General features: G+C 39.3%; 1 protein-coding gene across 4 annotated transcripts in view; it reads left to right on the plus strand.

The window, feature by feature from the left end:
• The window catches only part of LOC132403678 (tyrosine-protein phosphatase non-receptor type 12-like), a 108,421-nt gene that overhangs the window by 85,241 nt on the left and 8,868 nt on the right, over positions 1 to 14,312 (plus strand). For 3 of the 4 annotated variants that reach the window (XM_059987226.1, XM_059987223.1, XM_059987225.1), the window contains exons 14-17: positions 4,055 to 4,132; positions 5,518 to 5,615; positions 5,727 to 5,760; positions 13,428 to 13,556. In XM_059987226.1, coding sequence (XP_059843209.1) covers positions 4,055 to 4,132; positions 5,518 to 5,615; positions 5,727 to 5,760; positions 13,428 to 13,556 — 339 coding nt within the window. The remainder of the gene's footprint in view (positions 1 to 4,054; positions 4,133 to 5,517; positions 5,616 to 5,726; positions 5,761 to 13,427; positions 13,557 to 14,312) is intronic. The other variant, XM_059987224.1, reaches the window with a different exon arrangement.

Below are 14,312 nucleotides of genomic sequence, written 5' to 3' on the forward strand. Positions count from 1 at the left end.
ATGGAGGGTTATGGGCTCAGTGCGGGCCAGTGGGACTAGGTGAGTGTAAGCATTCGGCATGGACTAGAAGGGCCAAGATGTCCTATTTCCGTGCTGTAATTGTTATATGGGTATATACTCATAAAACTCTTGTTAATTTAGAATTGTCAAATATACTACCCTGGTGACTAGTGAAGAATTAAATGTGACTAATTACACTTTAAACTAAGTAAAGGGCATCTTGAACTCAATGTTAAGATTCACAATGGGCGAGCATATGCATTGCTTTTATTGGTAAAATGTTGAGTTCAAATGCACTGTATTTGTACTTAGTATGTTTGTGTTTTACTTCCTTGATTTTTTTTGTGTGGTGAGCATGAAACCGGAGAAAGATTGATACATGAGACTGGTGGAAATTGCAGCTTAATGGCAAAGTGAGACTAACTGACAAAAACAAGTGCATTAAAGCAGCTCTTGGTGTGTCCACATGATCTGGATTGTACAAGTAAACCTGTGCAATGATGTAGATGAGCCAAACTACCAGTTACAACTATTGGGCAAAAAGTTAATAATTATATGTGGATTTCTTGTGCCTGAGAGATTTTATGGCAAAATTCTTAACTTTTGAGCGAGAGGAACACCTAAGCTTTTGAACTGCTTTTTGATATTTGAGTAAATGTTAAAGTGAAATTATTGGCTTATGTTTTGCATGAGCATTTTCCATTTAAAATGAGTGCTCGTGTCTTTAAAAAAAAGTTGTTGGCATAGCTATACTGTTTGTGTTAAATTATTTTCATTGATTGCATTAACATTTTTGGTCAACTGACATCCCCTGTCTGGCTTCATTTGATTTCAACTATTCCTTGTTTAAATTATGCAAGGCTGAAATAAAAATAGTATACTTGGAAGCATTTATGCAAAGAGGAACAGAATTAGCATTTCCAATTGACGACCCTTTATTTGAATTAAAAAAGCCAGGAAAACTAGACAATTTAATTCGCAGACAGGGAATGTTGGGATGAAAGGAAATTCTGATAGGGTGAGGCCAGGGCTGCTGTGGAGATAAGTTTTGAAGTAAGTTAGCCAATTAAATGATGAGGCTAGTTAGAGAGAGAAAAAAACACAAAGAAACGCAGGTTGTGAGATACAGAGCTGTAGGGGATATCTGCAGATCAGATTTATCTTGAGTGGAAAAAAATCTAAATCCTGAGTAAATATTACAGATGGATGGATTGTAGCAGAACTGGTAGTTACTTATACAAACAAAAAAGCAAATTGCCTCCAGATGCTAAATTCAATATTGAATCTAGAAAGTTACGTGATGGCCAGATTGTAAATGAGGCCCTATTCTTCAGGCTTCACTGTGATCTTGTAATATCCTAGGAGGGCATAGCCAGATGGGTAAGGGTGGAATGAAGAATTGAATTTGTGGCCAGCAGAACTTAGAAACTGACTTTGCTGACAATAACTGCTGCTTCGCATTCCTCTACGTATGATTACTCCAGTATAGAGGGGCTGTGCTGTTGAAACACAAAAGTATTGCAACTAAATTCAATGTTCAAGGTAAATTTGTTAATCAAAGTACATTTATGACACCATATTCAACCCTGAGATTCATTTTCTTGCAGGCATACTCAATAAATTCATAAAATAATAACAATAATAGAATCATTGAAAGACAACACCAACATGGGTGTTCAACCAGTGTGCAAAAGACAACGAACTGTGCAAATACAAAAAGAAAATGATATATAAATAAATATCAAGAACATGAGATAAAGAAAGTGAGTCGATTGGATGTAGTAACATTTCAGTGATGGGGCGAGTGAAGTTATCCCTTTTTGTTCAAGAGAACCTGATGGTTGAGGGGTGGTAACTGTTCCTGAACCTGATAATGTGAATCCTGAGGCTTGTGTACCACTTTCCTGAAGGCAGCAGTGAGAAGAGAGCATGTCCTGGGTGGTGGGGTCCCTGGTGATGGAGGCTGTTTTCCTGTGACAGCATTTCATGTAGATGTGCAGTGGTGGGGAGAGCTTTACCTGTGATGGATTGGGTCGTATCCACTACTACTTGTAGGATTTTCCATTGAAGGGTATTGCTTTTTCCATAGCAGGCTGTGATGCAGCCTGTTAATATACTCACCACTGCACATCTCTACAAGTTTCTTGTGGTTTTAGGTGTCATGCTGAATCTTTGCAAACACCTAAGGAAATAGAGGTGCTGCTGTGCTTTCTTTGTAATTGCACTGGCCTACAGGGCCCAGCACATAAGTGCAATTGAATTCTGTAACTGGATTACCCCTTCATCTGTAAGGATTGTGTAGTTTCCAGAATGGTGTTAAAGGGAATCTTGCATCTTTGGGATTACATGAGAAGTTGTGAAAATGAGTGTAGTTAGTGAATGTGGGAGCTGACCAGTGAGCTAGTTAAAGAACCCGTAATAGGTCAGAGCTTTATCACAGAGAAAGTTCAGTCAATTTCACAAACTGGTGACCCACAGCAGACCCACAAGAAAGCAAGAAACCAGAAACTGTAGAATATAAGAGACAGTTCCTTTGCAATGTTGAAAATTAAGTCTATATGGTGGTGAAATCTCGTTGAAGGTATTGGAGATTGTGGAACAGTCTATTGAATATTGTGAGATAGAAAGAGGATTAGGAGAATTGTCTGTAGGAAAAGAGTTAAGAACACAGGTGAAATAGAAAAGATACCAATGTCTCTGTCAACTGTAGTAGACAGGAAACCACAATTCAGAGTTTTAAAAAAAGATAGCTTCGAGGCACAAATGTGAAAAGTTCTGTCATTGAAATCAACATGACAGATACAGAGAAACTGAAAATGGAATGTCAATCTTACAGGAGGAAGTTTAATTGAGACATCTGTGGGATTGTAGTGAGTGGAGATAATTTCTGGTTTCTTGCTTGTATAGCAGTTCTGTGGGTCATCTATGTGTGATATTGACACAACTCTCTGTGACCGTGCTCTAACCTACTCGGGGGTTCTTTAAAGTTCTGCATTTCACAGCTTTCACACTGTGGCATGTTCTTCTTACTAATTTATTAATCTGATCACCATATTACTGTGGTGTCTCGTCCCCATGGCAACCTTGACTGATTTGCATCCGAGATTGTCCTTTAATTTCTGTTTCTAACACACAGAATGAAACCATTCAGCCCATTGAATCCATGCTGCTTCCCAAGGGAGCAGTCCCATTTGATTTCTACTTCTGACAGCATAAATGAAGCTATTAGGCCCATGGAGTCCATGCTGGTTCCCGAGGGAGCAATCCTATTAGTCAGGTTCCCTCTCTATTTTATTCCTTGCAACATATTCTCTCTTTCATGTGGAACACAGCAGGCCAGGTGTGTTGTTGTTTGAATTTCCAGCATCTGCAGATTTCTTCGTGTTTGCTCTATTTCATGTGTCCGTTAACATCTCTTTTGATTCATCTTGTCACTGTAGTTTATAGTAGCCAATTAACTTGGCACATCAGTGTGAAGTGAGACGAAAATGGAACATTGGAAGGAACTTCAGTAATGAAGTGAATATGCAGATTTCAGTGGAAATGGGATACGCAGTCAGACTCTTCTTACCTGGCTCCCTGGTGTGAAGCAGCAGCACTGTTGTCTCCTTTCCATCCGTCCTGTGCTAACATTTAACTAACTTACCGTCGTCCTCTCTCCTATTTGTGGCAGAGACTCTTCAACCTCAAAGGTTTACTGCATTTGTCTATAGGTGCTGCCTGACTTGCAAAATGTTGCCAGTATTTTCTGTTTATATATTGCTTGATATGTCTAAGACAATGTTATATTTATTTTATAAACTGCAACATTGATTGCTACATTCTTGCTCTTTTGAATTTGCAGAAACATTTATTTAGATGCATCAATGCATGTAACTCAGATTTTGAAGTAACTGCAATATCTCCTGTATTCTGGGGTTAGTAAATGAATTTTATTTCATAGTGGCATATATTAGGCTGATGCACTTTCAATGCCTGGTGAAAACAAAAATGGCCGCAAACCTGAACAATAATACAATATTCCGAAATAAATTTTAAAATTTTATTTTGAAAGGTACTGGGAAGAAAGAAGATAGTCCACCCCCTTTGCCAGAAAGAACACCTGAATCTTTTGTTGTGGCTAACGAATCTGGTAAAGCTTTACACTTCCTTTTATTGTTAAAGAATTACTTAGTCACTTATTCTATTTATGTAGATACTGGTGGTGTGCACTTCCTTACAGCCTCTTTCAGCCAGTTTTGAGCTGGGGCAAAATTGATTTCCTTTTTTAAAAAGTAATAAAAATAGAGAATTCAACTGAGTAACTTCTGCCTTTTACTTTGGCTAAGTACTTGAGGACATTGTATAGAAAATCTCAAGGTGAAATAAGTTTGCAGTCAAATATAATTTGGTTACAATTTGAGATTTAAGTTTTCAGGACTGAACTTTGAGAGATTGCCAGGTATCTACTAATTTTTAAAAATAGCAAGTTTTTTTGGCTGTTTGTGGCGTACTCTAGTGGCATTGAATTTAAATGGTAACATTTGTTGAACTATTTTTTTCCTACTGGATTGTGCTATGCAGAAACCATATGGCTAATGCAGTAAAACTACAATTTAATGTCCAGCTCTTTGAAATCTGGATTGTTTTTGGCATCAAGCTCAGAGAACTGATTCCTGTGCTACAGATCACTTATTAGAGCCTTGGTTCCCACGCTCCTTAGAAGCTCACCGGGGTCTTGGGAAAATACTATTTGCTGTCAGCAATTTTTGAAAAGTGAATTGTGTTTGAGTATTACAGTGATAACTTCTAGTAGTCTAGAAAATCTGAGTTCTGCCATCATTGAAATCCCCCAAGTGTGATGGCTTAATGGAGTTTTACTGTAATGACTAATGTCCAAACTTAGTTTTAGCTGCGCACCACTACGGGGAGTTGTTTTCAATCACATTCCCTAACTATACTTCTAAGCATGAACACTGAATGAAGCCTTCTGTCGGGCAGTTCTCTTTTCAATTTGATCCATTGTATATAATTTTCCCATTATTTTTATTCTATTGATACCTTCCAATTTACTTGAGCAAAAGATTAATACTACATATAAGTGGATTATGGTTAACAATCCAAGTTTTAATGTGATACAGGTGACCCCTGCACAATGGGGACAGCTGACTTCCCAGAAAACTGTCTACATTGTGTTCTTCTGCAACGTGAAGCCACAATCGTTTGCCCATGTGACAGAAAATAAAAATTTGTTTGTTTTTTCACACAAGTCTGTGAGAGCAAATTTTATTCCATATTTCAATTTTATTTTGTGTAGTGATTTGTGAGCTCTGTAAAGGCAGATTTCCATTGCTCTAATAGCGATAATATAGTGATAACTTGTAGTTTGTGGGCATTATTTCCAAGTCATTGTTGCAGCAGATTTTGCAGTGAAAATGAAATTTAACAGTTTAAAAACGTATTTAAATTTTTGTTCAATGGTTTGAATTTTCCTTATAACATTAATCAATTTTAATTAAAATGTTGGGTATTTTCTAGATGTTGCTGTTAGATCTGTTCATATTGGAAAGTCTGCAGAATGGGGTGGCTTTCCACAACCACAGTCTGTTGAGCAAGCCAAGATGGTGAGGAGTAAGGTAATAGTTTTGTGGACCTGTGTAATGCCATAGTTAAGTAAATCAAAATCAATTATTAATAATCATATTCCATTTAAAAAAGATGTTTAAATACTTTTCCTTTTTTTTAAGCAGAGCCTAAAAAATCCGCGAAGTCAAAGAAAAAGTGAGTAAACAGCATTTTAAAATTAGTGTTTACTCTTTAGCTGATTAATTTAAAATGTATTTACTGAATGAAAAGTTGCCTTCTCTGCCCTTAAGTTGCTTTGTTATGCTTGTGGCATGAATATATTCCTTTTTTAAATTTTAAGATCATAAGGTTCTTATTGCAAACAAGTCACTGAATGAACAAAGATGGAAGTGTTTATTTTTCCTAACTTGATAGTTATTTGATCTAACAATAATAGAGTTGTTGACTCAGTGTCACTGTCCATCTCTATTAGTTAGTAGACAACAAATCCAGACTTTAAAGGTGTGAAAACCCTTGAAAGGTTTTGAAATAATGCATCCAGAGTAGTCATTTTCCCTTAAACATGAAACAGAATAAATTGCTCTTTTACATTTTGTAATTGAGGAAATTCAGTTCAGCTAAGTGTTTAAGTAACCTTAATCTCTTCAGATGCTAACTTTTTTGAGAGAAATCCATTAGTGAAGGTCTATACATAATGCTGGACAAAGATTTTGGTAGTTGTTTTTGTTAGGTCAGGATATTGTGAGGGTTGGCAAACTGGAGATGGAAATACTCTCCTGCAGCTCTTGTCTAAGTGGTGAAGATTGCAGTTTTGGCAAATGTGGGTTTCTGCGGAGCACTCTGTTAATAGAATGCATTGCAGCCTTGGTCCAAAACATATTCAGAATCATGACTCCTGTATCAGCAGTTATTGACATACAAGTTTTAGTTTAAACTTTCTACAGATTTTTCCTACTCAAAAATTCCTTCCACTGATTCAAGAACAGCAAATTATTTAGTGGGATTTTACTATAATTAATCTTAAAACCTTTGTCAAATGTTTTTAGACTGTGCCTCCAGGTCTTCATATCATCTGCTAATGACAACAGCTAATGACAACATTTGTGTGTCTAATGTGACATTGTAACTTCTGTCAATTCTTTAAGGCAAACAACTCCAGTATCTACTGTCTCATGTTTGTGGACTAGAACTATTCTCGGAAATCTCCTGTACATCCTTTTGGGGAACTTCACTCCAAAATGGAATACCATAGATATATGCCCAAACACTTTTTAACCTTATTGCTTTTGCACGTTGCCTCTGTTTTCAGATCTCTACTAAATGAATTTCAAGGTGCCCTGCCAATTTAAAAGGTCAATGCGTATATATGCCCAGAATTATGCTCAGCCTTCAAAGGTGTCCCATTTGGCTTGAAATTTGAACACTATTAAATAGCAATCTTGTATCTCACCTAAGTAAAATAGTCCAGATGCTAAGAAATTAGAATAAAGTACGAAGACAACTGTGCTGCTCCAAAGAGTGCTATTGAGGTCATTCTTGCCCCTGGCCATTAGGCTCTATAATGAGTCAACCTATTGCTGGGGAAATGATGACTCCCCTCCAGTTAGACTGTATGAAGTAACTTATTTTTTTATTCTTTCTTCTCTTCTAATACTTGTACATTGTGTATCTGTGCACTTGTAATGCTACTCTGACACCAACTTCTTTTGGGATCAATAAAGTATCTATTTCTATCTAAAGATAGCAAATGCAGATAACGTACATAGAATGAGGAGCAAACTGTAGCTCCTGTCCCTTTAAAACTCTTTGGTAATGTTAGCTGACCTGAGTGAACATTGGGAGCACTTCTCTGAGGTTAGTTTGCTTTTCTGGGTATTCAAGCACTCTAGTTCCTCTGACAACTCAGCCTCAAGTTTGTTGAGGACACCACATGCTTTGTCAGTACCTGAATCTGTTGTGGTTTTCAAGCTCTTACACCATGCAAATTAATCCAAAGGAAAGAGAGGAGAGATGCCTGTGATTAATTGATAAAACTGATAAAGCTGTACTAGTGGAGTGGCATTTAAAGCCTATACGGGTATCTGTCCTGCACTTTTCCTTCGCTATGTCAACGACTGCTTTGGCACGTCCTCCTGCAGACACGCTGAGCTCGTTGACTTCATTAACTTTGCCTCCAACTTTCACCCTCCCCTCAAATTTACCTGGTCCATTTCCGACACCTCCCTCCCCTTTCTTGATCTTTCTGTCTCCATCTCTGGAGACGGCTTATCTACTGATATCTACTATAAGCCTACAGACTCTTACACATCTCTCCCATTTCATGCGCATCTGCTCTCACCCCATCCGCCTGCCACCCCACTCAGGATAGGGTTCCCCTTGTCCTCACCTACCACTCCACCAGTCTCCGAGTCTAACATAATTCTCCATAACTTCTGCCACCTCCAACGGGATCCCACTACCAAACACATCTTTCCCTCCCCCCTCTCTTTCTGCTTTCTGCATAGATCGCTCCCTATGCAACTCCCTTGTCCATTCATTCCCCCCCCCCCCCCATCTCTTCCCTCCGATCTCCCTCCTGGCACTTATCCTTGTAAGGGAAACAAGTGCTACACCTGCCCTTACACTTCCTCCCTCACCACCATTCAGGGCCCCAGACAGTCCTTACAGGTGTGGTGACACTTCAACTGTGAGTCGGCTGGTATGATATACTGCATCCGGTGTTCCCAGTGCAGCCTTTTATATATAAGTGAGACCCAACGCAGACTGGGAGACCATTTCGCTGAACACCTACGCTCTGTCTGCCAGAGAAAGCAGGATCTCCTAGTGGCCACACATTTTAATTCCATGTCCCATTCCCATTCTGATATGTCTATCCATGGCCTCCTCGACTGTCAAGATGAGGCCACACTCAGGTTGGAGGAACAACACCTTGAATTCCGTCTAGGTAGCCTCTAACCTGATGGCATGAACATTGACTTCTCTAACTTCAGTTAATGCTCCTCCTCCCCTTCTTGCCCCATCCCTTATTTATTTATTTCTCTCCCCCCCTTCTCTCTCTCCCTTTTTTTCTCTTTGCCCCTCTCACAATCACTCCTTGCCTGTTCTCCATCTCCTTCTGGTGCTCCCCTCCCCTTTTCTTTCTCCCGAGGCCTCCCATCCCATGATCCTTTCCCTTCTCCAGCTGTGTATACCTTTTGCCAATCAACTTTCCAGCTCTTAGCTTTACCCCTCCCCTTCCTGTCTTACCCCTCTCCTATCATTTTGGATTTCCTCCTCCCCCTCCTACTTTCAAACCTCTTACTATATTTTCTTTCAGTTAGTCCTAACAAAGGGTCTCGGCCCGAAACATCGACTGTACTTCTTTCTATTGATGCTGCCTGGCCTGCTGCATTCCCCCAGAATTTTGTGTGTGTTGTATCCTCTTCCAAATTTCTAGTTTGGAATTCTCCCTCCATTCTCTGCCTATTTGGGCGTCTGTCTAAATGCCTCTTAAATGTTGCTGTATCTGTTTGCACCACCACCTTTGGCAGCATGATCTAGGCACTACCCACAGTATTAATAACATCTTAAATAATTTGCCCTGCATATCTCCTTTAAGCTTTCCACCTTTTTGTCTTAAAATTATGTTGTCCAATATTTGACATTTCCACCTGGGAAAAAAAAACTGCCTACTCTGTTGATGCCTCTTAATATTTTTTTAGAAATTTCTAGCTAGCTTCCACTTGGTCTCCAATACTCCAGAGAAAATAATTGAAATTTTTTTTCCAACTTTGCCGTAGAACTAATACTTATAAAAACGTGAACACGGTGGTTAAGGCAACCGAAGTGAAGTGTACTAAGACAGTCGTGCAGCATCCCCCAATCGGTGCCTTCACGTATGACCTCCTGGTGACAATGACATCAGCCTTAGGCACTAGATGGATCCTCCAGGGGCTAGAGAGGATCATCACATGGGCAAGAGTGATCTTTAATCCAGAGAAATCCAGGTCTCTGGTGTTAAAGAAAGGCAGACTTGTGGACAAGTTCCTTGCTATCCCATCCATCTAAGAAACCAGTCAAGAGCCTGGGGTAGGATTTTGACTGCAGTCTGTGGTGTGGCTGCCAACCAGAAAAGAACTAAGGAGTTAGAGGTCTGGCTCAAATGTGTGGACAGGTCAGGTCCACCTGGCAGATTCATGGCCTGAATCGACCAGCATGGCATCCTCCAGCCAGTGCTGGTATATGTTGTACAAATGTCAATAATCGAGGCTGTTGAAAGAAAGAGCAATGGTTGAGCCTCTCTTTCTCTCTCTCTCTCTCTCTCTCTCTCTCCCCCCCCCCCCCCCCATGTACTCGGAGCAGCATTACTCTGTATGGGAAGGGGAATAAACTGCAGCTTCCAGTTGGTAGCCTGAATGAGGAGTTTATGGTTTCTTGTACAATAGAATTGCTGTTGTATAGAGATTCTAACAACCCTAAGTCTTGACAGCAAGCATTGAGGGTCCAGACAGGTAGAAAGTGGAAGGCCCAGGATACAGTGGAGTTAGCTGAGCCTTGTCTGAGCCACAGGAATCTGGTAGGGATAGTGGCATCTGGGCAGGTGGTGCTGGGCAGCTTTGCTTCAATCCACATCAACAGGACACAGGACAGGCACAGACACAAACTGGTCCAGGAAGAGGTGCGAGCAGCTGTTGTAGTGTGTACCACCAGAATGGTAGGAATGGGAGCTTGAATTAGGTGGGAGGGTCCATTGAAGTGGAAGATCTGGTCCAGCATCTGGCAGTTAGAACCTCAGCTCCTCAAATTCATAATCTAGCCTATGCAAAGTCCTGCCTAGTCCATTGAACTTTTTTTGCTTGGGGCAAAAGCAAGGCACTATCATGTCCCCTCTGCCCTGGCAGAGGCACCCCTGGAGCATATCTTCAGCAGCTGCCCAAAAGCCCTGGGACAAGGTCACTGCCCCAGTGCTGAAGGCAGTGGCTGAAAATATCTCCTTGGTCATTAACAACAGTAGACACCTCCACCAAGCCAGAAAGCTATAACTTTGTTAAAGCTGGAGACCAAGTACTGTGTCAGCCCAGACCACCAGCAGGCTTGCTGACCCCGGCATCTGACTGGCAACTGAAAGTCTATCTAGGTAAGCAACTAAAAGTTCCTTAATTTCATCACATCATCATCATCATCATCACTGAGCCAATCACTGCCAATGACCATGATCACATGGTCATTCTGTAAGAAACCTCAAAGCAGGTGATCATGGTAGAACTGATAGTGCCTTGAAGACTGCTTTGCGGAGGAGTTCAAACACAAGAAGGCCAAATACCAGGAGCTGGTAGAGCAGTGCCAGAGATGGGGGCAGAGGGCACTTTGCAAGCCTGTAGAGGTTTTACTGGCTGCCCGCTGTGCAGAACCTACTGTTTGCTTGGCAAAAGAAAGAGCCTCCATCTGGAGGCTGCTGAGTGTGCCTCCAGATGGCTATGGATCAAGAGGTATGACCTGTGAACCATGCTGCTGGGACACAAGCTGGGGCATGATCAACTTGACTGGGTCATCTGGCAAAGGTGTCTGATGTTGAAAGACCCAGAACAACCAATGACTGTAGGTTACATCAGCATCAGAACTAACACAAGCAACAAAGAGTGAATCCCTTCTGCATCCTGTCCAAAGCTTCTACAGCCTTAATGTAATATTGCAAACAGAACTGCAAACAACACTTCACATGTGGCCTAACCAAAGTTTTCTACACTTGAAACATGAATTTTACAACTTTTATACTTAATACCCTGACTGATGAAGGCAAGCATACCAAATGTTGTCTTTATTATATTCTCCACTTGTGTCGTTGCTTTCAGGAGATATGGACTGGCACCCTAAGATCCCTTTGTACATCAGTGCTCCTACGAATTACTATTTACTTTCCTCTTGCATTTAACAAAGTGCAACTACTCACACTTGTCTGGATTATACCCCATCTGCAATTGCTCCATCTGTATTTCCAGCTGATCTATATCCTGCTGTATCCTCTGAGACCCTTCTGACCATCCATAACACTGCCAATGTTTGTATTGCCTGTTAATTTACTAATTGACTCACTTGCATATTCATTCAAAATATCATAAACAAGAGGTCCCAGCACTGAATCCTGCAAAAAAAAACACTGTTCATAAATCTCCAGTCAGACTATACCCTCTACCTCAATCCTCTTTAGCATAGATAATTTTGAATTTTGTTTCTCACATGGATCCTGCATGTCTTAATCTTTTCTATTAGCCTATCATGAGGGAGCTTGTGGAACACTACTGAAGTTCATATATACATTTATTGGCTTATCTTTATCAGCTCCTAAAAATTAAACCAACATGCACTCATTGATTGACAATTATGGGATAGAAGACGGAGTAGGAATGAATGATTTGGCTGAAGGGAGCAACTGACATCCGTTAATACTAACCAGGTGGGAATCGCAAGTGCTTACATGGTTCTAAATCAACTGTGTGCACAAACTAAGCAAGTGGACAAGTGCATGGTGACTAGAATAATATGGGAATATTGCACAAAACAAAAACAATATTTGTTAAATGGTGAGTATGTAGTTTTAATATTCAAAGAGACTTGTGTCTCTTTGTATGCAAGTGAAGCAAGCAATTAAGAAGGAAAATGTTACTGTTTAGTACATGTGGATATAAACATAACAGTATTGTTGCAGTTGTGTAGAGCCTAGATGAGACAGCACCTTATGTATTGTGTATAAATTTTGTTTTTGCCAAAGAAAGGATTTTTGGTGGTGTGAATATTCAGTACACTGGCTTCGGTGATGAAAAGCTTCCCATTTGAAGAGGATGAATAGATTGGCCATTATATTCTCCAGCGTATCAAACAATGAGCAGAGAGCTCTTGATGCTTACAAAATTATTATAGGACTTGACACTCTGGATGCAGGAAGGATATTTCTCTTAAATGAGTTTATAACCAGGGCCCACAGATTGAGATTAAGGAGTAGGTTGTCTAAACAAGGTGAGGAATACTCTACCCCAAAGGAGTATGGATGCTCAGTATGGGTTTGTTCAGAACAGATAGATTTCTGGACATTGAGTGAGTCAATAATATGGAAAAAATGTTGGAAAATGGATCTGGAGTATGTGGTCAGCCATAATAGGCATGGCAGAACTGGTTTCAATGGCTTTTTTTTTATAGTAATTTGTCTTGTATTATGTTCATTGTTTCTTCTGATAAGCATTTTACTTTCCTTTATTGATGCATTGCCTTTCCTTCCTTGCCCATAGTTCAACTAAGTGAGTATTATTTATAGCTGATTTATAGCAAATTAGTGTCTGTAGAATGATTTTTTTCCCCTTTTCTGCCACCTGAGAAATAAGTGCTAATTAGATCATGTAAACATCTTGGTGATACCGCAAGGGAGGAAGTTAAGCCAAAAAGGAACAAAGCTCCTAAGAGATTGAACTTTTAAGAAGTGGTGAAGAAAATGTTGATTATAGGGAAATGGAATAGAAGAGTTGATCTTAAAGGCAAGTCATTTTCAAATCGTCCAACTTCTGAATGGGGTCCTACTAATTTTCTTTAAAAACTTGTACACAGTCTGATCAATACAGCATATTATCAGAGGTTTCAAGCAATGCAAGGGAGTCAGTGTTACTATATTTTCTTTATTTTTACTTTTTAATTTGACATCTGTGTTTTGTAGATCGTCCAGTAACATTTGTGCATGTTTTCTATTCGTACGTTATGCTGATTGGTTGTGTCTCTGCCACTGTTAATGACATTGGCTGGTATGCAGTTAACTTGTATGCTGGTTTGTTTGAAAAATCTAGGTTTAGATTTGTTTTGTGGACTTAGAATTAATTAGATATTCATCTTGGTTTCAGATGCTCCTGAAACAGGCGAATGTGGGAGGCCTTCGGGTCTGCCCGGATTAGCTACTGCTGTTACCAAGGGTGAGGTAGGACATAGCCCAGAAACAAATGCAAAAAGAAGAAATCGTTGTTCTGATTTAGGTGGGTATATGTGATGATATGAACCTACAAGATCTGTTCATTTTGGCTCAATGATCATTTTAATTGCCAATTACTTCATTGGTAAAGATGATAAAAATGTTTTTCTCTCAAGTTTCTTTTACCTTATCTATAATAAAATTAAATAGAATTAATTTTAAAGTAATTTCAAAGGAGTGCTTTTCCAATATGACATGCCAACCTTTTGATCTGCAGTCAGGTAAATACATTAAAGCAATGCAGCAGGTTCATTTGGTGTAATTTGGTTGTAACTGTGTTTCTTTATCTTAATAAAAATTGTCTTTATCTTGTCTACTCTGAAGATTGGGGTCCTGCCTTTTGAGAAAGCCATAAATAGTACTAGAGCATCATAATCTGTAATATATTTCAGTAAGAAATTGTAAACAAAGTAATCAACTAAGAATCCTAGTTAAGGAAAATATTTATATTAAGTTTGTAATTAACTTTTAAAAGGGTTCTAAAATCAAATGTACGGGAGATAAAGACAAATAAATAACATAGTTAAACTTTTATTGAAATATTTTGTGTAATTCGATATTTGTTTCAATTTCCAAAGTTCATCTGTTAATGAAATTTGAAATGAGTGGATTAGGAAATGTTGTACAGGCTCTCCCTGGTTAACAGTTGCCAGCCCCATATATGCAATACATTCCAATAAATGTATTATTAAATTAAAATGAGAACTAGTCTTGGGGAGTTGGGAAGGGATCCTGTTTGTGTGCAACTTCCCTACAATAA

Source organism: Hypanus sabinus, chromosome 13 (genome assembly GCF_030144855.1).
Source record: "Hypanus sabinus isolate sHypSab1 chromosome 13, sHypSab1.hap1, whole genome shotgun sequence".
NCBI classification, from domain to species: domain Eukaryota; kingdom Metazoa; phylum Chordata; class Chondrichthyes; order Myliobatiformes; family Dasyatidae; genus Hypanus; species Hypanus sabinus.